Source organism: Theropithecus gelada, chromosome 3, assembly GCF_003255815.1.
Source record: "Theropithecus gelada isolate Dixy chromosome 3, Tgel_1.0, whole genome shotgun sequence".
NCBI lineage: Eukaryota > Metazoa > Chordata > Mammalia > Primates > Cercopithecidae > Theropithecus > Theropithecus gelada.
In genome coordinates this window covers 29,013,181-29,039,360 of record NC_037670.1, presented here as the reverse complement: position 1 = coordinate 29,039,360, position 26,180 = coordinate 29,013,181, and the positions used below count along the sequence as shown (strand labels likewise).

The 26,180-nt window shown below is 37.9% G+C and overlaps 1 protein-coding gene across 8 annotated transcripts in view; it reads left to right on the top strand.

The window, feature by feature from the left end:
- The window catches only part of ITSN1 (intersectin 1), a 243,151-nt gene that overhangs the window by 123,195 nt on the left and 93,776 nt on the right, over nucleotides 1-26,180 (top strand). For all 8 annotated transcript variants that reach the window (XM_025378049.1, XM_025378046.1, XM_025378047.1 and 5 more), the window contains 6 exons: nucleotides 3,330-3,592; nucleotides 5,442-5,591; nucleotides 5,683-5,823; nucleotides 12,195-12,282; nucleotides 12,735-12,874; nucleotides 25,165-25,292. In XM_025378049.1, coding sequence (XP_025233834.1) covers nucleotides 3,330-3,592; nucleotides 5,442-5,591; nucleotides 5,683-5,823; nucleotides 12,195-12,282; nucleotides 12,735-12,874; nucleotides 25,165-25,292 — 910 coding nt within the window. The remainder of the gene's footprint in view (nucleotides 1-3,329; nucleotides 3,593-5,441; nucleotides 5,592-5,682; nucleotides 5,824-12,194; nucleotides 12,283-12,734; nucleotides 12,875-25,164; nucleotides 25,293-26,180) is intronic.

Here is a 26,180-nt window from a genome sequence, read left to right as displayed (position 1 = left end):
GGAATTAAATGTCTGTGGAAGAGGTCATAGTTGAGTTGAGACTTCAAGATGAACAGGGTCACCACAAGTGGAAGTGAGAATATTTCAGGTTTTGGTCACAATGAGAATCAAGTTTCAATGGCAAATAAGGACAGGAATGCTTGGAATGCAGAATTTTCTTTTTCCGTTTTTAGTAGACATTCATTTAAAAATTTGAACAGGAAACAACATTATCAGAGATTTCATTTGTGCATTCATTCTTTCAACAGCCATTTATTGTATGCCTTCTACGTACTAGGAATATTGCCAGATGCTGGAATTAAAAAGATATATAGAGACTTGGAGAGTTTTTTAAATTGAGATGAGATTCACATAATAGAAAATGTACAGTTCAGTGGCTGTCTTAGTCTTTTTGGGCTGCCATAACAAAATAGCATAGACGGGGTGGCTTGAACAGCAGGAATTTTCTCTCTCACCGTCCTGGAGGCTGGAAGTCCAAGATCACAGTGTGCAGGTTTGGTTCCCAGTGAGGGCCCTCTTCCCGGCATGCACACAGCAGCCTTCACTTTTTTTTGCTCACATGGGATTTCCTTGGTTCATGCATGCAGAGAGAGACAGCTCGCTCTCTCTCTCTCTTTTCTCTATCTCTGTCCCTGCCCTTTTTTTTTTTTTTTTTTTTTTTCTGAGACGGTGTTCTACTCTTATTGCCCAGGCTGGAGTGCAGTGGCGTAATCTTGGCTCACTGCAACCTCCGCCTCCTGGGTTCAAGCGATTCTCCTGCCTCAACCTCCCAGGTAGCTGGGATTACACGTATGCGCCACCACACCAGCAGATTTGGTATTTTTAGTAGAGATGGGGTTTCACCGTGTTGGTCAGGCTGGTCTCGAACTCCTCACTTCAGGTGATCCACCTGCCTCGCTCTCCCAAAGTGCTGGGATTACAGGTGTGAGCCACTGCGCACGGCCGTCCCCGTCTTTTTATAAGGAAATTAATTTATCATAAGGGCCTCACTCTTACAGCTAATTGGTTTTTGTTTTTTTTTGTTTTTTTGTTTTTTTTTTGAGACGGAGTTTCGCTCTTGTTTGCCAGGCTGGAGTGCAATGGTGCGATCCCAGCTCACCGCAACCTCTGCCTCCTGGATTCAAGCGATTCTCCTGCCTCAGCCTCCCAAGTAGCTGGGACTACAGGCATGCGCCACCACGCCTGGCTAATTTTTTATTTTAAGTAGAGACAGAGTTTTTCCATGTTGGTCAGGCAGGTCTGAAATACCTGACCTCTGGTGATCTGCCTGCCTCGGCCTCCCAAAGTGCTGGGATTACAGGCGTGAGCCACCACGCCTGGCCAGCTAATCTAATCTTAACCTTCCAGAGGCTCCATCTCCAAATATCACATTAGGGTAATTAGGGCTTAAAAGTATGGATTTTGGTGAGGTGGCACAAACATTCAGTTCCTAACAATGGCATTTAGTGCACTCACAGTGTCTTGCAGTCACAACCTCTCTCTTGTCCCAAGATACTTTCCTTACCCCAAAACAAAACTCCATATCCATCATTCCTTCCAGCCTGTGGCAACCACCAATCTGCTTTCTGTCTCTTGGGATTTACCTATTGTGGGTATTTCATATAAATTGAATCATGTATGACTGTTTATAACTGACATCTTTTACTTGGCACAATATTTTTGAGATTCATCCACCTTGCAGATGTATCACCTTACATCATCCCTTTCTGTGGTAGGGGGACTTTGAAATTTTTTTTTTTTAAGATGGAGTCTACTCTTGTCACCCAGGCTGGAGTGCAGTGGCACAATCTTGGCTCACTGTAACCTCTGCCTCCCAGCTTTAAGCGATTCTCCTGTCTCAGCCTCCCAAGTAGCTGGGATTATAGGTGCCTGCCACCATACCCGGCTAATTTTTTTGTATTTTTAGTAGAGACGGGGTTTCACCATGTTGGCCAGGCTGGTCCCAAACTCCTGACCCCAGGTGATCTGCCCACCTCAGCCTCCCAAAGTGCTGGGATTACAGGTGTGAGCCACTGCACCCAGCCAGGACTTTGAACTTTAAGTATCAGAATAGAGGACACCGTTTCCTCTGAAATTACCAAAGGTGAGCAAGGAAACCAATACATACTTGCCCTCTTTCATCTCTAATCGCTGACTACAGTATGTGAAGGAAGTCTATCTAAAGCAGTGAAGTCCAAACAGGAATGTGGGAAGAAGCCAAAGAAGGATGCTCACAGCTGCAGATCTCAAAGCAGAGTGAGAAGTGATGGTTCTTAGACGTGGACCAGGGACTGGCATGCTGCACAGGGTGGCAATGAACACTCCCCTGGCTGGGGTTGGTACCAAGGAGAATTGCGTGAGGCCGACACGGAAATGAAATAGACACTGCTGAGGATAGTAGGGGACACGGATGATGGGATTGTAGAAAATGTAGAAATAAAATGGACATAAACAAAGTATTGGAGAAAAAATGATAGAACCGAGTAATCATTCTAAATTTATAATTGATGTATCAAAGAAGGAAACTGAATAATGGGTTAGAAAAAATTGTTGGGCCGGGCGCGGTGGCTCAAGCCTGTAATCCCAGCACTTTGGGAGGCCGAGACGGGCGGATCACAAGGTCAGGAGATCGAGACCATCCTGGCTAACCCGGTGAAACCCCGTCTCTACTAAAAAATACAAAAAACTAGCCGGGCGAGGTGGCGGGCGCCTGTAGTCCCAGCTACTCTGGAGGCTGAGGCAGGAGAATGGCGTGAACCCGGGAGGCGGAGCTTGCAGTGAGCTGAGATCCCGCCACTGCACTCCAGCCTGGGCGACAGAGCGAGACTCCGTCTCAAAAAAAAAAAAAAAAAAAGAAAAAATTGTTGACTGACTGTGATCTCTATAGGGATAAGGACACAGCTTGTTCTTCAGTGTGAAAAGCTCACCTTTAGCTCTGCTTTGAGAAATCTTGTTAGAATACAGGACTCATCAGCACAGTTATAAGACAAGGGGAAGGAGGGAGAGAGGCAGAGACTCATGGTCCAGAAGAGAGGGGGTTAATTCCTAAGGGAAGCTCATGGGAAGAAGGGAAAGGATGGAGTAACAGGGAAGGAAAGGAGTCTGGGTAGTGATGTAGAACTGCTAGATAAGGGTCTTTTAGAAACAGTGTTTGGCGTGGAGGAGAAGATACAAGCAGAGAGGTTAGGCAAAGGGGGTTTTTATTGTGCTCATTAACAAGGACACAGAAGCTTAGGGAGTTCTGAGTTTGGGTTTGTACTACAAGTTTCAAATACACTGGTGAGTTTTCCTTTGAAAAGAGTATGTTGAAAATCATGAGCTTTCATAGTTGCTGTGTTCCTTGTCTGAAGTAACGTTTGAAGATAAGAAGAGGGAGAACTTTGAACGTGGCAACCTGGAACTGGAGAAACGAAGGCAAGCTCTCCTGGAGCAGCAGCGCAAAGAGCAGGAGCGCCTGGCCCAGCTGGAGCGGGCAGAGCAGGAGAGGAAGGAGCGTGAGCGCCAGGAGCAAGAGCGCAAAAGACAACTGGAACTGGAGAAGCAACTGGAAAAGCAGCGAGAGCTAGAACGGCAGAGAGAGGAGGAAAGGAGGAAGGAAATTGAGAGGCGAGAGGTAAGCAGGCGAGAGTGGAGCCACCCCGAGTTAGTGTGCAATTACCCCCTTTCAGAATTATCCAAGTGATCTATTCATGCCATCTTTGTCTTTTTACAGTTCAGTAGTTTTAGTATATTCCCAAAGTTGTGCAGCCATCATCCCTAATTCCAGAACATTTTCATCACTCCAGCTCCTTACCCATTAAGCAGCTACTCCCCATTTCTTTCTCCCTCCAGCTCCTGTCTATCATTAATTTACTTTCTGTCTTTCTAGATTTACCTATTCAGGACATTTTTTATAAATGGAATCATCAATATATGGACTTTTGTTTCTGGCTTTCATTTAGCATGATGTTTTCAAGTTTTATCCACATTGTAAAATGAATCAGTCCTTTATTCCTGTTTATGGCTGAGTAATATTTTATTATATGGGTATACCATGTTTTTTAATTCATTCAGCAGTTGATGGTCATTGTGGCTGTTATAAACAATGCTGTTATGAACATTAATGTACAAGTTTTTGATGATACAATTTTGTAACAAACCACTGATACCAGTTACGTGTTTTTCCAGACTGTTTTCTCTGTATACACCTATATAAAAATATAAAGGTTTATATGGTGGAGAGTATAAGGTTGTGCAATTTTTTAAAAAACCACTGTAATAGTGTCATACCAATTACATTGTTCTTCAACCTTCCTTTTGTTTGTTTGTTTGTTTGTTTGAGACAGAGTCTCACTCTGTCACTTCCAGGCTGGAGTGCAGTGGCGTGATCTCAGCTTACTGCAACCTCTGCCTCCTGGGTTCAAGCGATTCTCCTGCCTCAGCCTCCTGAGTAGCTGGGATTACAGGTGCCCACCACAACACCCAGCTAATATTTCATATTTTTGGTAGAGATTAGGTTTCACCATGTTGGTTAGGCTGATCTCGAACTCCTGACCTCAGGTGATCCGCCCGCCTCAGCCTCCCAAAGTGCTGGGATTACAGGCATGAGCCACTGCGCCCGGCCTGTGCAACCTTCTTTTTAAACTCTTTTAAAAATATGTGTGGGACATCCTCCCTATATTCTATGGAAGTCTTCATAAATTTAGCACCATACCTGGAAAGGGACTAAGCCAATCTTGTCTCTCTTTCCAATTTTAGTACATTACTGCAGAAGCAACACATAATTCTCTCATGTGAATGGAAGATAAAAATGAGGAATTTTTCGATATAAAAAAATAGCCTGAGTGCCGTGCCTCAAGCCTGTAATCCCAGCACTTTGGGAGGTTGAGGAGGGATGCTCACTTGAGGCCAGTAGTTGGAGGGCCACTGCATTCCAGCCGGGGTGACAGAGCAAGACCCTGTCTCAAAAAAAAGAAAGAAACGAAACTTATAGCCATAACTCCTTTTTTTTTGAGACAGAGTCTCACTCTGTCACCCAGGCTGGAGTTAAATAATAATTTCTCTTTTGGTGGAGTAAAATCAACTTTTGTTTGTTTTTGTTCAGGGGTGTTTTAGTTTGATTTTACTGCATAAAGAAATTTTCCTTCTTGGCGTGTCAGTAAGTAAGAAGGAGCACTTTTAGTTAGTATATCAAGCATTCTTGAAGGCATAAAGAATGGAATTCTAATGGGGAAATGATCCTGTCATCTTACATAAATATAATATTACATAAATATAATAGCCAGTTCTGTATATTCCCTTTATTCCCATAGAAGGAATACCGTGTTTTTATAAGTTATTTTTTGGTTTGTAATGTGATTTCTTGTAATGTTTATTATTTACTCCCTAAAAGGAAGGACTTACTAGATGTCACTTTTGTGAAGAGACATTGTGTGGTGTAAGAACTGAAAAATTAGTAATTTGTCTCTTTGTAAATGTCACAGGCTGCAAAACGGGAACTTGAAAGGCAACGACAACTTGAGTGGGAACGGAATCGAAGGCAAGAACTACTAAATCAAAGAAACAAAGAACAAGAGGACATAGTTGTACTGAAAGCAAAGAAAAAGACATTGGAATTTGAATTAGAAGCTCTAGTGAGTGAAGTTTGGTTATACTTTGGAAATATACTAAGATGGAACCATTAAAAACAGTAGTAATTTTTTATTACTCTTTCATTTGTTCAAGAATGATAAAAAGCATCAACTAGAAGGGAAACTTCAAGATATCAGATGTCGATTGACCACCCAAAGGCAAGAAATTGAGAGCACAAACAAGTCTAGAGAGTTGAGAATTGCCGAAATCACCCATCTACAGCAACAATTACAGGTGAGGAAATATGCCTCTTAAATGCTATTAAACTGGCAGCCTTTTCTCTAATTCATTTCATTTACTTATTTATTCAGTAAACATTAAGCAACTATCTTGTATTAGGCACTGGGAAGCAAAAATGAAGTAGACAGGGTCCTTGTGTGAAAAGTAGCCTGTCAAGGAGACAGACTCAGCAAATGTTTATTGAGCACTGCTTTGGGCCAGATGCTTTTGCAGTTTCTGAGGCTACAGCAGGGACAGACACTCTGTCTTCTGGGAGCTTACCCTCTCTGTTTGCAGGAGGAACAGAGACTAACAAAGTATGTACTGTATTAGAAGATGAAAAGTGCTAGGGAGAGTGAGTAGGGAAGGGAATAGAGAGTCCTAGGGATAAGAAAGGTTGTGATTTTAACTAAGGTAGCCAAGACAGGTCTTTCTGCATGGTGACATTTGAGCAGAGACTTGAAATTAATGATAGGCTAAGCCATGTGGGTATCTGGTAGAGCAAGATCTAGGCAGAGAAATAGCAGTGCCAAAGTCCTGAGGCCATGGCAGGACTCTTGAGATGCCAGTTACAGCAAGGAGACTACTGGTTAGAGCAGGTGGGAGCTGGAGCACACAGAACCTGTAGTCCACCAACAGGACTTTGGCTTTACTGCGATAATTATAATAAATAAGTACACTTAAGTATTTTAGGGGGGTCATATGAGAGCTATACGTATAGTAAATAGTTGGAGATGCACAGAGCACTATTAGTAGTTCTGTCTTCATTTTAAACCCTGTCCAAAGTTATTATGATATAACCTGGTTTGGTACCAAGTGTTCAAATTCATGTAAATGTTGCCTGCAGATGATCATATTTGTCTGTGACTCTTTTATGTCAGACTTTTTCTCAGCATGATGTTTTTGAGATATATCCATGTTATTGAGTGAATGACTCCTTTGTGTCTTTTCATCACAGAGTAGTGTTTCCTTATATGTTCATTCACCTATTGGTTGATATTCAGGTTCTTTCCAGTTTGGAACTTTTATGAATAAAACTGCAGTGAGCATTTATGTACAAGTCTTTATGCGGAAATGGTTTATTTCTCTTGGGTAAATTTTTAGGAACGGAACTACCATGTCATATAAGTATATATTTAACCCCATAAGAAACTGTCAGGCCAGGCACAGTGGCTCACACCTGTAAACCCAATACTTTGAGAGGGCAAGGTAGGAGGATTGCTTGAGCCCAGGAATTTGAGACCAGCCTGGCCAACATCTCTACATTAAAAAAATTTAAAAATTAGCTGGCATGGGGGCATTCACCTGTAGTACCTGCCTGAGGCAGGAGGACCACTTGAGCCCAAGAGATGGAGGATGCAGTGAGCTATGATTGAGCCACTGACAGCCTGGGCCACCGACTGAGACCCTGTTCAAAAAAAAAAAGAGAGAAGAGAAAGAAAAGCAAGAGAACTGTCAAACTGCACAGAGTTTGTACCATTTTACATTCTGATCATTTAATTTGTATTTCCCTGAAGGCTAATGATGTTGGGAATCATCTTACATGTTTATTGGCGAGTATCTTTTACTGTATATCTTTGTTGAAGTGTCTGAACAAATCTTTTGCCCATTTTTTATTGGGCTGTTTGTCTTACTATTTATTTGTAAAAGTTCTTTTTATGTTCTTAACAAGTCATTTGTCAGATACATGTTTTGCAAATATTTTTTCCCAATCTGGCTTGGGTTTAATTTTTGTAATGGCATTTTTTAAAGGGCAGAAGTTTTAAATTTTGATAAAGTTCAGTTTACCGTTTTTTTTCTTTTGGTGTTCATGCTTTTTATGTTCTATCTAAGAAATCTTTGACTACCCCATGATTGCAGATATTTTGTTTTCTTCTAGAAGTTTTTGGGGTTTAAAAAAAATTAGTTTTAAGTTTTTATAAATTGCAAAAAAACTTTAAAATTTTAAGTTTCATAGTTGTATCTTACATGTTTAGGTCTATGAGCTATTTCAGGTTGATTTTTGCATATAGGGTAAAGGTTGAGGTTTTTTTTTTTTTCATACTGATACACAGTTGTTTTTTTTTTTTTTTTTTTTTTTGAGACGGAGTCTCGCTCTGTCGCCTGGGCTGGAGTGCAGTGGCCGGATCTCAGCTCACTGTAAGCTCCGCCTCCCGGGTTCACGCCATTCTCCGGCCTCAGCCTCCTGAGTAGCTGGGACTACAGACGCCCGCCACCTCGCCCGGCTAGTTTTTTGTATTTCTTAATAGAGACGGGGTTTCACTGTGTTAGCCAGGATGGTCTCGATCTCCTGACCTCGTGATCCGCCCGTCTCGGCCTCCCAAAGTGCTGGGATTACAGGCTTGAGCCACCGCGCCCGGCTGATACACAGTTGTTATAACACAATTTATTAAAAACACTGTCTTTTCTCCCATTGAGTTACCTTGGTAGCTTGTTGAAAATTGGTTAAACATATTTGTAATGGTCTATTCTGGACTCTATTCTGTTCTTTAGATCTGTCTGTCCTTTACCAGTATCTCACTCTGTCGATACCTGATTTTTGAAGTCAAGTGATACGAATTCTCTGTTATTGTTCTTCTTTTTTCAGAATTGTTTTTGGTTATTCTAGGTCCTTAACATTTCCATGTACATTTTAGAATCAGCTTACCAGACATGCTTGGAATTTTGTTGGAATTCCATTGAATTTATAAGTCAATTTGGGAAGATTTGGCATCTTAGCAATAGTAAATCTATGGCATAAATCTCTGTTTAGGTTGTTATAAATTTCACTCAGCAATGTTTTGTAGTTTGCCGTGTCTAAGTCTTGTATATATACTTTGTAAAGTTTATCCCTGAGTATTTTGTGGCTTTCGATGCTATCGTATATTGCATATTTTTATTTTAGTTTCCAGTTGTTTGGTGCCAGTATATGGAAATAGAACTTATTTTTGTATATTGACCTTATATCTATGATTGCTTAACTAACTTTCTTTGTGTATCTTACTTTGTTGACCAGAACCTCCCATACTATATTGGATAGAAGTGGGAAGAGCCTTGTTCCCTCTCGATGAAGGAAAGCTCTCTCACCATTGAGTATAGTGTTAACCAGGGTTCTTGTAAATGCCTTTTATCAGGTTGATGGACTTCCCTTTATGCTGAGGGTTTTTATGATGAATGGGTGTTGAATTAGATCATATGTTTTTTCCCGCATCTATTGAGATAAGTAATATGTTTTTTCTTTCTTATTTTGTTAATATGATGAAATACATGGATTGCCATTTGAATGTTAAATCAGCCTTCCGTTCTTGGGATAAACCACTTTTGATCATGGTATATTACCCTTTATTAAAATATTTCACTACATTCCATTTCCCGTTTTTTTTTTTTTTTTTTTTTGAGGATCTTTTTAAATCTATTGAATTCAATTCAACAGAGATAATTGGTTTTTAGTTTTCTTCTAATATTCTTGTCTAGTTTTGATATCAGGGTAATGCTGGCCTAAGAAAATGAGTTGGAAAGTATTCCTTCCTCCTCTGTTTTCTAAAAATGGTTGTGTTGAAATAGCATTTCTTCTTTAAATTTTGGTGGCATTCACCAGTGAAGCCCTCTGGACCTGGAATTTTCTTTGTGGTAAGACTTAATTATAAAATTTATTCAGTAGGTATAGGGCTATTCTGATTTTCTTTTTCTCCTTGAATCTGTTTTGATTATTTGTATCTGTCAATGAATTTGTTTATATTATCTAAATTACTAAATTTATTTGTATAAAGTTGTTTCTAACATTTTCTTATTGTATGCAAGTCTGTAGTATCTGTAGTGATGTCCCTTCTTTCTTTCCTGATATTGGTGATTTGTGTCATCTCACTCTGTCTTCCAGCTTCCTCCTCCTTTTCCTTCCTAATCCCTTCTCTCCTTTCTCCTACTGTCTCTCTCCTCCTTCTTTTCTTGATCAGTCTATCTGGAGTTTGTTGATTTTTAAAAAATAAGTTCTTGGCTTTATTGATTTTTTTTTTTTAAATAAGCTCTTGGCTTTATTGTTTTTCTCTGTGGTATGTCTGTTTTCTGTTTTATTTATTTATGCTCTTTTTCTCTTGTTTCTTCCAATTATTTATTTGGGGTTTAATTTTCTTTTGTCAGGCTTCATAAGGAGGAAGTTTAGATAATTGATTTTGGACCTTTCTTCATTTTTGATACAAACATTTTAAGCTTTAAATTTCCATCTAAACACTGAAATTGCCATATCCCACAAAGTTTTAAAATGTTGCATTTTCATATTCAATTCAAAATCTTTTTAAAATTTTCTTTGTAATTTATTTGAATTCTTTCACATTTATTGAGATTTATGGCTCAGCATATGATCGGTCTTGGGGAATATTCTATGGGCGCTTGAAGAGAATGTGCATGCTGTTATAGTTTTGTAGAGTGTCCCCTAAATGTCAGTTAGATCAAGTTGATTCATGGTGGTCTTCAAGTCTCCTATGTCTTGACTGATTTTGTGACTACTTTTATTAGCTACTGAGAGTGGAACACTGAAATCCTGATCATTGTGGATTTGTCCATTTTCCTTTCATTTCTGTTCTGTTCAGTTATTGTTTCATGTACTTTGAAGTCCTAAGAATGTTCTTATACATTTGAAATTTGAGATTTGTAAAGTAAAAAGTATCAGAAGTTGATTGCTGGAAATTATTTTAAAATATTACAAAATACATGCACCTTTTTAAAGTGTGTGTGTGTATGTGTGTGTGTGTGTGTGTATATATATATATATTTTTTTTTTTTTTTTTTTGAGACAAAGTCTCACTGTTGCCCAGGCTGGAATGCAGTGGCGCAATCTCGGCTCACTGCAACCTCTGCCTCCCGAGTTCAAGTGATTCTCCTTTCTCAACCTCCCCAGTAGCTGTGATTACAGGCAAGCGCCACCACACCCGGCTGATTTTTCTATTTTTTTGTAGAGATGGGGTTTCACCATGTTGGCCAGGCTGTTCTCGAACTCCTGACCTCAGGTGATCCGCCCACCTTGGCCTAAGTATATTTTTCTATGTGTTAACTCTCTTTAAGTGTCTTTCATTAACTCTTGAGGTGAAGTTCCATAAAATATTCTCCTGGAAAATTTAAGGATGAAGGCCATGGGTTTATTTATCTAAGTATTATCACCTAATACTATATGACCAAGTACAATTTTTATTATTTAAGATTGATGCTTAGAATGTTCACTTATTGATAATATGATAAAAATCAGGATTCCCCAAAATGTAATGAAGTAAAAAATAAAACATTCTTTGAAGAAAGAAAAGTATGTAGTAGGTAATGAGATATTGGTTCCCTTTCTGTACAGGGATTAGCAGATACTTGCTTTGGAGATAAGTCAGATCTGATACGTGTATTCTGTTTTATCAAGATTTTTTTTTCTGTTATGGATTATTCATAGGAGAAGATGCTTCTAAATTCTTGCTATTAAGTTAACTCTGTCTACCATTTAGACATACATTACACAGAGATTTATTCCATGTAAACCAGTCTGTATCTAAAGGTAGTTATTCCAAAATGGACTGGTTTTTAGCTTCTGATGAAAAATTTTAATTAAGGCGTTTTTAGTTTTTCAAAGAAAAAGTCAATACATAGAGCTCATTTTTTATCAAGGTAAAAATAAGAGTCAAATATTCTTTATTATAACCTGGGAAGGCTGCCATTTACTGAAATGTGCAGAAACTATACAGGATATTTTAAGCTAAATTTAAGCAAATACTATGCTTGGCAAGTTAACCACAAAAATTCCAAACAGCCTGTGCAGTGTGGCTTAACTTTTTTCTTGTGTCAGTTAAAAAATAGTTGCTTCAAAACTTTTGTGTACCTGTTTAAAATTCCATCCAGTGTGGTGGAAAAATATATACAGCAGCTAAGATTCTAGTTGTTAAAAATCTTTGATTTCTGTTTCCAACTTCAGGTATATGGTAAACCTAAGTTCAGCCTTAGTAAGTATCAAAGTTCAGGACAGAGTAATAAGATAACTCCTATTTAGACCACTGAGTTAGTTTACAAACAGTAGGATCACTGCATTTGCATTTGATCCCGGTGCCATTGGAAGATCATTACTTCAATTTATCTCTGTGGAGTGGTACTTAATGTACATTTTTTGAAGCTTATAAATATCCAGTAAGTCAACAAAAATATAAGAAATATCAGGGAAGCTATAGCTGTCTTAACTTTATTTTAGGGAAAAGCATTTGGCAAACAGTTAATTTATTAGCAAGAAAGCAGGAGCCTCACCTAGCTAATGATTAAATGCAGCTTCACCGTACAGGATTTGGGAAGAGTCTGAGAAAACTGACTTAAGCTCTGCCTGGATCTTAATGTAGACATGGTAGCCTTCCCTGTCACTCATTACTGTTTTCCTCCTTCCTTCCCAGGAATCTCAGCAAATGCTTGGAAGACTTATTCCAGAAAAACAGATACTCAATGACCAATTAAAACAAGTTCAGCAGAACAGTTTGCACAGTAGGTGTTTTATTTTTAAAGTTGACCTTTACTTTTTTCTTTCTTTTTTTGAGATGGAGTCTCGCTCTGTCCCCCAGGCACACCACTAGAGTGCCGTGGTGCAATCTCGACCCACTGTAACCTCCGCCTCACGGGTTCAAGATTCTCTCGCCTCAGCCTCCCAAGTAGCTGGGACTACAGGTGCATGCCACCATATCCAGCTAGTTTTTGTATTTTTAGCAGAGATGGGGTTTCACTGTATTGGCCAGGCTGGTCTTGAACTCCTGACCCCAGGTGATCTGCCCGCTTTGGTCTCCCAAAGTGCTGGGATTATAGGCATAGGCCACCGTGCCTGGCCTTCTCTTATTTTATAACCAGCAAGAATTTCCTTAAGTGAAATGAGAACAATAAAAAACATTTTCCTCACTGCAAATTAAAGTTTTTCTTATCTTTGCAATGTTTTTCTAAAATAGGAGATTCACTTGTTACACTTAAAAGAGCCTTAGAAGCAAAAGAACTAGCTCGGCAGCAGCTACGAGACCAACTAGATGAAGTGGAGAAAGAAACTAGATCAAAACTACAGGAGATTGATATTTTCAATAATCAGCTGAAGGTAACTCTTTTATGTGTGCTTACATGTATGTCCTACCCTTTAATTTTTTTAACTGTCCAAATGATTAGTTGCTATTTAATCTCAGGCAGAAAAATTTATTATGCCATTGTGAGACAATCTAAATTGCACTTTTCTCCTTGAAAATACAAAAATGAATTTGGCATCTATAAATTAGGGCTCAATGAGTGGCCCCAGCATGACATCTGTTTTTAACCTGAATCATATTTTGACATATCTCCATTCTTTTGTCTGTTTGCAATCACATCCAGTTGATTCCAAAAGCTTTATCTTTCTTATGTTCTTTGAATACTATTAAAAGGGATTGTTTTCTTTTTTAAAACTAAGAATTTTTCTGCCACTTCTTATCTTCATTGCGCTTAAATGTAGATCTTTATTTTGTTACCTCACATTTTTAAATCTTACTGTTTTAGTGGAGTAATTGCTTTTGTCTCTTGTGGCAGAAGTGGTGTATGGTTTTGTCACATTTGCACAGTAAAATTGGGAAAATGCCAAAACTCTGAGGAAATGTAAAATGGTTAGATCACAGCCTCTTTCAGATTTGGTGTTTCTGATTTAACTTTACAACTGTATCATCTTAAGAATGTTAATTATTGGCTGGGCGTGGTGGCTCACACCTGTAATCCCAGCACTTTGGGAGGCCGAGGTGGGTGGATCACGAGGTCAGGAGATGGAGACCATCCTAGCTAACACAGTGAAACCCCATCTCTACTAAAAATACAAAAAAAATTAGCCAGGCGTGGTGGCGGGCGCCTATAGTCCCAGCTACTCAAGAGGCTGAGGCAGGAGAATGGTGTGAACCCAGGAGGTGGAGCTTGCAGTGAGCCGAGATCGCGCCACTGCACTCCAGCCTAGGTGACAGAGCGAGACTCCATCTCAAAAAAAAAAAAAAAGAAAAAAAAGAATGTTAATTCTTAAAATCACGACACAGTTTATTTCTTATAAACAGTCATATACTACTTTAGATGTATGTAGATATTAACGTTTTTGTTATTCTTATAAGAAATTGGATGTTATACTTTTTTCCCCTCTAAATATTTGTTTTCCTTATCTAACTTAAAATTCTTTATACTTGACTCTGGCCAATTCAGCTTTTGACAGTAGGAAGAACTAAAACTCCTATTCTTTAATTCTAAAAACAAAATTAAAAATTAGAAATCATATTTGAAACTTTTATAATAGTTGACCTTTGGATTGAGATTTTAGGCCAAATTGTCTAGACATCTGAGTTTGAGGTATGTGTGCTGTTCTTTCAGAGTATTAGGTAATGATCTTTTCTCAATTGTACAATTCCAGGAAAGTGCTCTTAGGGGAAATATTATTTGAGCCAACTTAGTGTTTTTCTTCACTTTGCTTTCATGCTTACACAGTGTGTGTATGTGTGTACACTATATATGTTCTATATTCATGCATATATGATTATGTGTGGTATGTCAGTATTGGAAGTACAGCTATAAATTAACCATCTCAAGAATAAGTACAATTAAAAACAAAAAAACAAAAAAGATTAAGTTCAATTAAAATACGCTCACATTAACTTTCATTGTCACTTGTCTCTTTTATAAGCAAAAAAAAGAAAATAGCACTGTTGCAAAACCTACATTGCTTTTTAATAGTCTCTTGGGATATAAACTGTTAAATATTAAGCTGTCTTCTGAACCCAGGTAGTAGTCCAGATTTGTGCCTTCACATTAAGATTCTTTTTCTAGAAATTTGACTCCCCAAAACAAAGTTCAGGTATTAGAAAATGATACTCTAGTGAGACTTTTGATAAATGTCTAGAAGATCTGTAGATTAAATAATTTTGGTGATTGAATTGCTGTTGTCATTACTAAAGAGAATACTCTTAATATGTGGTGAGTCACCCCTACTTTGTTTAATTGACTATGGCTGCTTTCAGCATCACAGAGTTTCTTATATAAAGGCTAATTTTAGCCCCCCTTTCCACTAGCCCTTTTTCCAAATATACTTATTTTTAAATAAGAATATTTCTTCTTGTTTTTTAATTTTAATTTTGGCTTTCTCTTATTAACTTTAAATTTAAATTAATAAGATGAGTTTAAAAATCACAGGTCAGGCCAGGTGCAGTGGCATGTGCCTGTAATCCCACCACTTTGGGAGGCAGGTGGATCACTTGAGCTCAGGAATTCAAGACCAGCCTGGGCAAAAGGGTGAAACACTGTCTCTACTTAAAAAAAAAAAAAAAAAAAGAAAGAAAGAAAAAAAAATACCAAAATTAGTCGGGTATGGTGGCGTGTGCCTGTAGTCCCAGCTACTTGGGAAGCTGAGGTCAGAGAATCACTAGAATCTGGGAGGTCGGGGCTGCAGTGAGCCATGATTGTGCCACTGTACTCCAGCCCGGGCAACAGAGTAAGACCCTGTCTCAAAAAACAAACAAACAAAACAATAAACAAATCACAGGTCAGTATAACTATATTGTTTTGTTATTTAACACGCATTTGGAGGACTTAGTTAATATGTTGTGTTACGCTTATTATCTCTAGTATTCCTCTCAAACCTGGTAAAGCCAAAGCAAACAGTTAAATTGGAGAATCAAAAGATTTATAGAATTTGATTGAGACAACTCAGAGATGGATTTATCATTTAGTCTCTTAAGTGTCATTTGCCCACTTTTCTTTGTTGTAGCCACACTGGAAAATGAAGTACTTTTTTTCTAACCTTAGAGCATGTGTCCGTTAGCAACTGTGTTTTCTTGGATGATGAGATAGACCAGGCAGAGCCAGCCTCCTGACCCTTGGAGTTTCTTCAGTGTCCCTCTTGATCAGCAGTGCCTTTAGAGCATCCACACTGATGATGCAAAAATTACTTCTACCTTCCTGGGATGTGTCATTTCACACATCTAACCTGGTGGTGTGAATTTGCAGGATCCTAAACCTTCCTTCCCTTAAAGGAAGCCAGCTGGAGAATACAGAAGAGAAATTCGGGCTTCCGATTCTTTTGTATTTCATGTTCACATAGATTGTTCACCTGGAAGAAGGAAATGCAGTTCCCTCATTATAGATTAGTACAGTAACACTGGAGGAGTACCTTACAGAGTACAGAATTTTAAAATTAGTTGATCAGGATACTACATCTATATTAAGTGGCTGGCTCCACAAAGGAGGATAACATTTAACACAAACTGATTCTCACTATTTTGGGTAAATTGCAAGAAGTCATTCACTTACTTTGATGCATGTTCAGAGTTATGTCCAGTTTGTTAGGTATAAAGGTAATACAGGGAATAATCGTACCCTGGTTCAGCCCAGATTCTGAGTTATAAGACAGTTATTAGGAAGTATAGGAAGTGTATTTAGTCAAAAAACCGAATACACTTATACTTGCCTTTTCTTTTAACATACAATCTGATTTAGTTCTTTCCTCTAGAATGTCTTGCTCAGATTAATTTGTCTTTTGTGGATTTCTCCCATTTTCTTCAGGAAGAATTACATTCCTCCCTTCCCTACCCAAAATCTGATAAGCCCAGATAGAAATTCTCCAAGCGTTAATTAAAGACGAAAAAGTTACAGGTTAATAGGTATTTGTTTTGTATAGGAAGCAACGTATTGAAAACATAAGGCATACTTTTAATTGTGGTCTTCTGTTACATGGCTCCACATTCAAAGTCATGGGCCTTTAAGTTTCTACATAATCCTTGAAAATTGAAGGCTTATTTTTTGTTTTCCAAAAAGGCTGTTTTTCCATGCATTTTAATAGATATTTACCTTGTAGGTGTCACATTTATATATTCCAAAAAAAATCCTAAGGCGTAAATATCTTTCTATTTACCACCCAAACCAATAATTACTTGAGAAAGGAAACAGGAATTTTACTGTAGCAAATAAAGTTTGCTTTTGGGTTGTAAATAAGTCTGTAAAAACGGGGAGGGTGGGAGAAGAGAAACGATAGCACCCTGAAATATTGAAGCTCTTGTGCTGCAAATTCCCCAACTGGCAGCCTTTGTACTTATGCTGCCCTTGATATGCATGGGAAATTTTAGGTTTTTGATTATCAGATGAAATATTTGAACAGTGAATTAATCAGGAATAATTAATTATATTGTGATTATTGCTAGCATGAATTAGTACATCTTAAAATAGTTTAAATTCAGTGGATAAAATTTATTTACCATAAATTTCTACTTTTAAAATGTGTTCTATATGTAACAAATACCTTATTAAGAAATCAGTTCAGTAGTCTTGTCAAATCCACATTCTAGAAATAACCATTTAAAATTATTATCTATGACTTTTACTTCAGTTTACACGAAAATTAAAACTCCCAACTTTTTTGGAGACTCTGTGTACCAAAAGCGTAGTTGTTTTTCTTACACACAGTGCTTACCTATAGGTATAAAATTATGATTCAAACAAGTGTTAACTAACATTACTGCCAGGACTTTTTGGACAGTGGCACCTGACTTTACCTTCACCTTGGTGATGTCAGTAGTTATTGTAGCAGTTTTCCTTGGCACTGACAGCCTAATGTTCCGTATTTTAATGTCTTAGCTCTAACATGGAGCAGCAGCACAGAGTACAGCTTGTAGTTTTCCAGGCTCCTTTAAGAGGTCAAATAAGGAGAATCCAACACCCAACGGGGCTAGATTTTATGTTTCATGTTGAAAAGTTGAGTCCTTGTTGGTTCCTGTCTAGTCAGTGTGTACTGGACAAGTCCTAATGTGAATGGCCGTTTACATTTGAGCATTTCTTTCTTCCAGTCAGTGGCAATGGAGGAGGCAGTGTTGCAGTGCCTGGCAGTTCTCCTGGGCTGCGTCATCCACTTAGACTTCTTTCTAAAGGTCTCCATGCCCTACTCAGGCAATGCACATCTTTCTCAGACTAAGAATGATGAACCATCTCCAGCTCTGTGCTTCAGTTTCCCCTGCGCAGATGAGTGCTCAGTGTCTAAGATAGCATTTACCATGAAGTACTAAGCCTTCTTTATAAAAGTTAATTATTAGTTATTATTAATCGTGGCGTATGATTGATTCTTTCCTATTGACGAGTTGCATGTGTGTATGGTGGTGTAAACTGAATTACAAGCTGGACAAGGTACTGTATACTGTAGTCTTGTCTTTTTAACAAGCATTTTAGATCATTGAATTTGAGCTTGTCTGCAAAAATGTGAAAGCGCTCCGTTATTATTTGGGTCATGTGCATATTTCTATCATGGGAGACATATTATGGTCAGTATACTATTCCAAATGTCTATAGCATTTTATTTTCTAGCAAAATTTGAGTATTTAAGACTAATTCACAATTATGATTTAATTCCTTAGTATACTTGGGAAATTCAGGCTTCTAAAATTAGACACAAGAGGCTGTTAGAAATATAAATTATCCCCATAATGCTACCTGTTCTAAAAATTGCTCCTAAGAACTGAATCGATGTTGAAATGAGAAGGCCAGTTATAGTAAATGAGGTTGTTTGCTTAACTAAAGCCTTTATACTCTTGGTTTCAGACACTTGCTTTCATGGGAGGCTTATTCATTATGAAGGCAGTGAAAGGCAAAATGTTTAGCAACGAGAGGAAAAAAGAAAAGAATTGGAGAAAGAACTGCAGGACAGAGTAAGAAGTCAGGGGAAAAAATGCTTGTGAAGAGAAACAATTGGAAGGAGAAAGACTCAGAAAGAGGAGGCACGGAGACAGCAAGAGAAATCAGTATGGATTCAAACAGCAATGTTGATTTCTCATAATTAGTATTGTTTGGTTCTTTCATTTTGTTCAAGCAAAAATTTTATTTTTACATATATGATCCTTTGAAAAAGACCTCTTCTGCATAGAAGTAATAAAATTCTCTAACTCTCATTCTGTCAGATTCTGTGCCATACCAGTAAGCTGGTTGGTTGAGTTTTTTAGTTATAGCGTGGGGTTTTTTTTCTTTTTAAGGTAGTAAAAATTTAATAAAAGGTAATTTGGGAAAGGGTTAAGAAGAACTCAATCTTTTGAAAAAATCCTTTCTTCTCTTAATGGAATATTGCTTTATGACTAAAGCAGACACTTTGAGGGAAATTCAGATTTTTTAGGACAAACTGGAATCAGTTTTCTCTTTCTGGTAATACTTTCCGAGGGTACTTCCCAAAGCCTCATGGTGGAGGGTGTCTAATTACCTATTGCTATTGCAGAGAGGACAGGAGCTTCTAGCTCTTCCGCCCACCCCCTTCCACACATACACCTTGCTCCAATCTCCCTTAGCACTTGTGGTATGTTGACTACCATTTTGTGCCATGGGAAATAGTCTTATCATTTTGTTAAATATCGACTTCAAATTTAAATATTTGAACATGTGTTCAAACATTATATCCCATTTCAGAATTTAAATAATCAGGCCAGGTGTGGTGGCTCATGCCTATGATCCCAGCACGTTGGGAGGTCGAGGTGAGTGGATCACTTGAGGTCAGGAGTTTGAGACCATCCTGGCCTACATGACAAAATCCCATCTCTACTAAAAATACAAAAATTGTCTGGGTGTGGTGGCACGCACCTGTAATCCCAGCTACTTGGAAGGCTGAAACAGGAGAATCACTTGAACTTGGGAGGCAGAGGTTGCAGAGAGCTAAGATCATGCCACTGCACTCCAGCCTGGGCAACAGAGCAAGACTCCATCCATCTCAAATAAATAAATAAATAAATAAATAAATAAATAAATAAATGACCAATCAGTATATCTATCTTTTTCTGTGTAGTCCTCTCACTTTTAATGCATCAAGAATGAATAAACGTAGCCTGGTACAATGGCATGTATCTCTGGAGGCTGAGGTGGGAGGATCACATGAAGCCAGACGTTCAAGGCTATGATCGTGCCTGTGAATAGCCACTATACTCCAGCCTGGACAACACAGTGAGACCCTGTCTCTAAATAAATACATTTTTTAAATGAATGAATAAATTTATAATTTTGTGATAAATGGGCTATCGGTTTACCTTGATTTGGGTATATTTTCTGTGTTCTGAAATCATTATTTTTCAAAATTTTCCATCCAGGCACAAGTTCTCACCTCGTGGGGTTTATTAACAGGCTTTCTTTAATAGCTCTTGATTTGTTTCACAACCACCTAATTTGAAAAAGTTAATGTATTTTAAAACTCCAAAGGCCTTCTATAAATTTTGATATTGTATGCTACATATTATCCCTAGGTAAGAAATAATGTTTATTTACAGAAAAGCACTTATACTTTGGACTTTTTATGGATATGATATTATAGATAAACACCTGAAATTTCTGATGCTGGTAGCTACATCATTTTTTTATGAGGTCAATATAAACAATATAATATTAACAGCATGAAGATTATTATAAATGGTATATGTGAGCTAAGTAATTTTATCTTGATTTATGTTGTTGAGCTCATGAATTTTAAGTAATTAAGTTATGTTTATTTTTGTCTCTCATTTCCAAGAGACATCCTGAGGCGAACCAAAAGCAAAATCCTTCAAAAAAGTTAAATAATCTAAATCAGCAAATAAATTTCCATTAACTGCTAGTCTCCTTTCATAGACCCCTGTTGCTAGTTAATTTTTTTCTCTTCAAAGGACTCCTATACATATTGTTCAGGTGCATGCTACTTCATATTTCAAGTAATATTGTTTCACATAATACATGTATTTTGAGTGTCTCTAAGACCAGATGAAGGAAAAACAGTCACAGTTATTAAATCAAGTGATTCTGTGCCTTTTAGCATAGCAGCAGAACAACCATGTTCAGTAAACGTGAGCCACGTTTCTCAGGGGAAAAATAGTTGGATCTTCTTGGGTATTCAATTTGTCAAACAGATTGCTTTTGAAATACTTTGGCTCTGTGCCATAGGATGTCCAAAGATGTTTTATGGTTCAAATAACTTAGTTCTTTAGGGGAAATAAGTGACTTTTCCCTCTTTGGTCTAGGGAAGAAAATTAAAAGCAAGTTGATTTTCATTTATCTTAACTAATACAAAACAGAATCTTGATATGCCAATAATTTTTTTATTGTAGTTCATGAGCTGTTTTTGATCAAAGACCCCTTGATACTAATAAAAGCTGTGAGCTTTCTCCACTAGAAAAATGCCCATATTCCCCAAGTCTGCATGCAACTAGTATCCACAGGGCTGAAGCTTATTCATGGAACCTGGTTAGGAAATTCTGTATCTTAGTAATTCTGCATAAGTTGTTTGTGATTTTAAAAAAAACCTTATTTTGGCTGGGCGCGGTGGCTCAAGCCTGTAATCCCAGCACTTTGGGAGGCCGAGATGGGCGGATCACGAGGTCAGGAGATCGAGACCATCCTGGCTAACACGGTGAAACCCCATCTCTACTAGAAAATACAAAAAAAAAAAAAACTAGCCGGGCGAGGTGGCGGCGCCTGTAGTCCCAGCTACTCGGGAGGCTGAGGCAGGAGAATGGCGTAAACCCGGGAGGCGGCGCTTGCAGTGAGCCAAGATCCGGCCACTGCACTCCAGCCTGGGCGGCAGAGCGAGACTCCGTCTCAAAAAAAAAAAAAAAAAACCTTATTTTAATATTTAATATATGTGTGTAGTATATATAGTACACATTTTATAGTTTTATTTTTTCCTGCATAAGTATTTGTTACATGCAGCTAAAATTTCTTGACTACTTAATAATTTCTTATTTAAGAAAGTACTGTAATTATGTTTTATTGGAAGATAATATCAAATTATTACATACTCTACCTAGTATAAAACATACCACACACTTGAATAGAATTCATAAAAGAGAAATCAAAGTTGTATACTCTGTGCTATATTGCTAGATTAATTCCCAGCCAAGAAACATGTTTTTGTAAGAATTACTGGTTTTAGAAAAAAAATCACTTAATTTTAGGAAGAACCAAGTGAGATACTGACTTTTGATATGTGGTAATTTCTTGTTTGTTTTCTTTCTGTTGTAGCAAAATAACTGTGACAAATTCCATGTGGATTTAATAGAATTTGCAGAGTCATTTTAATCAATTTGCCTACCAGGAAAAGTTGATACTTCCAGTGTGATGAAATTTTCCTTAGCCATTTCCCCCAATAATTTGCTCATTTCCTAGATACGTAATTTAATGATACCAGATTTGTTTGTCTCTTTGAATTTTTTTTTTCTGAAAGAGTTAAAAGGATACTTCTTAATAACTGTGACAGTACTTGAGTCTCTTTAATAGTATGGAAAAGAATGAGAGAATAGTGTAGCCATCTGCTCCCCTGTGTGAAGGGACTGGGTGTTCTGCAAGGACTTTGTTGTGGCGAAGGAAGGAGAGCCATTCACTCATTTTTTTAAGAGTATATTTCTTCTTTCTATAGATTGCCTTCTCGGAAGTTCAACTTTTTAAAAAGCTTATCAACTTAGAAATCATCCATGCTCTGCCTATTTTGATTAATGCCATAGTAAACTCCTAAGTCCAAGAAAAGAGGAGACCCAGAATGCCTGCCTCTGGGCAGCACGTTGATTTCCTTACAACTGTGTATCTCAGCAATGTTTGACTTGGACGAAGGAAATTATAGAAAAACCTTGCCATCTTTAAATCTGGATCATAAGGTGCCAGAGCCTTCTGTTAGCTTATTTGTCATCTATTTTTTACGGTTCCTGCAAGCTCCATTCCTTGGAGGTACTTGAAACTGCAGTTGACATAATCAGTTCCTAAGATTGGTTCAAATGCTGCTAAACTCAAAAAGAAGTGTTTTTTAAAAATTTAAATATCTTTTTTATGTATTTGATACATTTAAAAATTATTTTTGAAACTGTGTCATAGGTAGGGTTTTTTTTTTCTGTATTCTTCAAAATCACTTTTTCTTACACGTTTTTCAATTTTATAGTGCCTCCTAATGTATTACTAGCTTTACTTGCATCTACTAGTCAGTGATCTGTAAATCCATATCCAGTTACAAGAGCCTAGTATAGAAAGGAAATGTGCAGTCTAATTCTTGGGGAAAAATGAAAAATCTTCATTTGGGCCTATGGGCTATCTATTATAGTATGTTGATACATCATGGCCAGGGTCCATTCTGGTTGTGCAGTACCTGTTGTTGAATATTTTGAATATCACTCATAAATACATTTTTTCCTGGATGAAATAAGGACTTTTCTTTATTTAATATATAATCAGATTCCTGAACATCAAACTGAAATGTTATTTCTCTTCCATCATTTCTTACTCCTTTGTATTTAATTTCAGCTCAGGGTTATTTTGCTTATGCTCTTTTCACTCATTCTTGCAGTTAGGAATAAAATTCTAAATAAAACAGACACTGAAATAAAGAAATACTCATGTGATGAACAATGTCTAAGATTTAACAGATCCCCAAACTCGAAGAACACCTAAAGATCATCTATTCTGATTCATCTGCCAGCTCATGTCAGGGACCTGAGATTAGAATCCTGGTTTCTTGATTCCCAGTTCTGTACCTTTTAAGTATAGTCTTTTGCTGTAAATTATTTTTTCTGAACCTATTTAAGAATTTGATGGTATTGAAAATGAAATTTTCATTCATGTTATTACTGATTGCTAGTTATTCTTGATTCTGGGTTACTAAGAAAACCAATACTGCTGATTTTTTAACACTTAAGTTTTACATCCCTTGGTATGGCAGTGAGAAAGGTAATGAAAAATGGACTTCTTTCTCCCTAGGGTTGATTTTCTGATCTCAGCACTTTAAACAGTGTGAGACTTCATCATTGCTTCCCAGTCTTAGCCTTCTTTTCCCCTTTCCTCTGTTCCACATGTCAGGTCTGCTGCCATAGGGAGCAGTCCAATTTGTGCCTTACAAAGGTACCTTTTCCTGCTGTGTCCTGCCTGGATGTTCCTAGTGTCATCTGCTAGGTTCCCCCACTGAAGTCCCTTCCTCCCTTCTTTTCCCTCCTTCCCCCTTCCTTCCTTTCCTTTTTTTCCTTCTTCCCCCTTTCCCCTTCCCCTTTTCCTCCCATGCCTTCCTCTTCTAAGTACCTCCCCCAGCCTCCTAATCTCCGGTTAAACTTTTTCTTTTATCTCATTGTTCTCTTTTAAAGCCACTCAGCATCACTTACAGTTTATAAAACATTTGTATATGCATTTTAACTTTAACCTTAGCAAAATTAGTAGGAAAAGGTTAGCCTAACCCTTAAGAAATTTTTCCAGTAACAAGTGCATATTTTAATACTGACGACCTACAGACAAATGGTCTATCTTTGTTTTTCAATCTCTGAATGAATCGAAAGGTAGGAATTTTAGGGCCTGGAAGAAACCTGCCCATCTAGCCTCGCCAGTGAGAAAAGCGATAGAGGACAGGGCAAATCTTAGTCCTTAAATCTCCCCATAGAGATCCCTGGGCCATGTACTGGGAGGACCAGCCCTGGTTAGATCAAGAAATCAACTGGAAAGATACCTTAGCTCTACTGGGCACTTTGACTCATCGGATTTATTGTTGGCCCAAGTAAGACGAGTTTCAGTGACTCAATCTATTGGTGACCTTTTGATTTCTGTGGAATCAGGGAGTTTCTTCCTCAGCAGACGTTTCCTTGTTCTTTATATTTTCAGGTGTTTAAACTTGTGACTCAAGTACTTTAAATATCACAGAATGCATTTTATTTTCAGTAGCCTGCTAAGGAAATTACTGCTATTCCTGCAGCTAGTATCAAGTGAGGAAATTGGATCCAAGGTAGTCATCATCAAATTATAGCTTTTTACTTTCAACCTGATTGCTGGTTTAGTTTGGGGCAGTTAGCAACTTGAAGGATAGATTTAGTAAGAAAAGATGCTCTGGAAGAGGTGTAATTTGAAGAAAAATAGACCCTTGGGGGAAGAATTGAGGTCAAAGAGTTGAGTAGCAAAGAGATGTCCATTTGTTCTAAGGCAGCTTAGTGAAAGGTGGAGGTGAGGTTTGAATGGAGGTAGTGAGTGAAGAAGAGGCATGTGTATTTTCAAAGTCAGTAGAGGTTGGTGTTGACTGATAATCAAAAGAAGCTTAAGTTTTATTCATGATCCTCGCCATATCTTGGAACTGGTTACGTTCCATTATGATTGCTGAGCCTTATCAGTAGAGCTCCTCTCCTGCCCTTCGCTAGCAGCTTTCTTCTAGAGCAGATCATGGAAAATGGTATAATGTGTATGGCTCATTAGAATGTAATCTGAAGTGGCCTTTGGAAATCAGTCATGTCAAAATGTGGTGTGATTTTAGCTTTCCAAGTTGACTTTTTCCAACTCTGAAACGTTATCTCCTAAGTGTCCTAGGCTTCCCACTATGAAATGTTGCATGCTGATAAATAGTTGATGTATTTGTCACTCATGTCGCTACATGAGCTGTTTCTTGGTTAATTATAGGAACTAAGAGAAATACATAATAAGCAGCAACTCCAGAAGCAAAAGTCGATGGAGGCTGAACGACTGAAACAGAAAGAACAAGAGCGAAAGATCATAGAATTAGAAAAACAAAAAGAAGAAGCCCAAAGGTGAGTTATTTGGATTATGGACTCATCTGTAAGGAACTTTGAGGATTTACTATTCTTTGCCTGGCTTCTCCAAGTAGTTACTGCACCAGAAAGAGCCTTCAGTCTTTAGTGTGCGTGTGAAGTGTGAGTGCAAACACAAACACGTGTATATATAAATCTTTGCATATATTAGTACCCCCTGAAGTTTTTGGTTAGTTCCCAGAGCTCTCTAAGCTACTACTATGTAGACAAATGGAATTATACAAGGAAATTGGGACACTTGGTGTGCTCATTTGCATGTTAATGGCCAAAATAACATTTCTAGTTCACAGCCTTTTACTAACAGCTAACAGGGGTTGGAATGCCTGGTTTAAAGTCTAAGCCACTGAGCTAGCGCCCCACACAGGGCTTCTCCAGCAGGGTCAGGGTGGGCCCCTCCGTTTCCCTTCTGTTTTTCAACTGCAAATTAAACTTTAGTACAAAAGGGGGAAATTTGCCACTGCTGCTTAGTGCGTAGGATACAGACATGTTTTTATCTGTTTTTGAAGATTTGTGTTTGTGATGTTTTTATTTTTACTTGTAACTTACTGTGGTAAATTGTAGAAATTTGTGTCTGTTTTTGTTACTGGATATTTGCCTTTTAAATGTCAGTTAATTTTAGACTCCACAAAACAAAAATGACCAAATGTCCCAATGACAGCCTGTAAATTATAAAAGTTGGTAACTGAAATTAGATTAAGGCCAAGCACGGTGGCTTACGCCTGTAATCCCAGCACTTTGGGAGGCCAACGTGGGCGGATCACGAGGTCAAGATATTAGGACCATCCTGGCCAACATGGTGAAACCCCGTTTCTACTAAAAATACAAAAACTTAGCTGGGCACAGTGGCACGTGCCTGTAGTCCCAGCT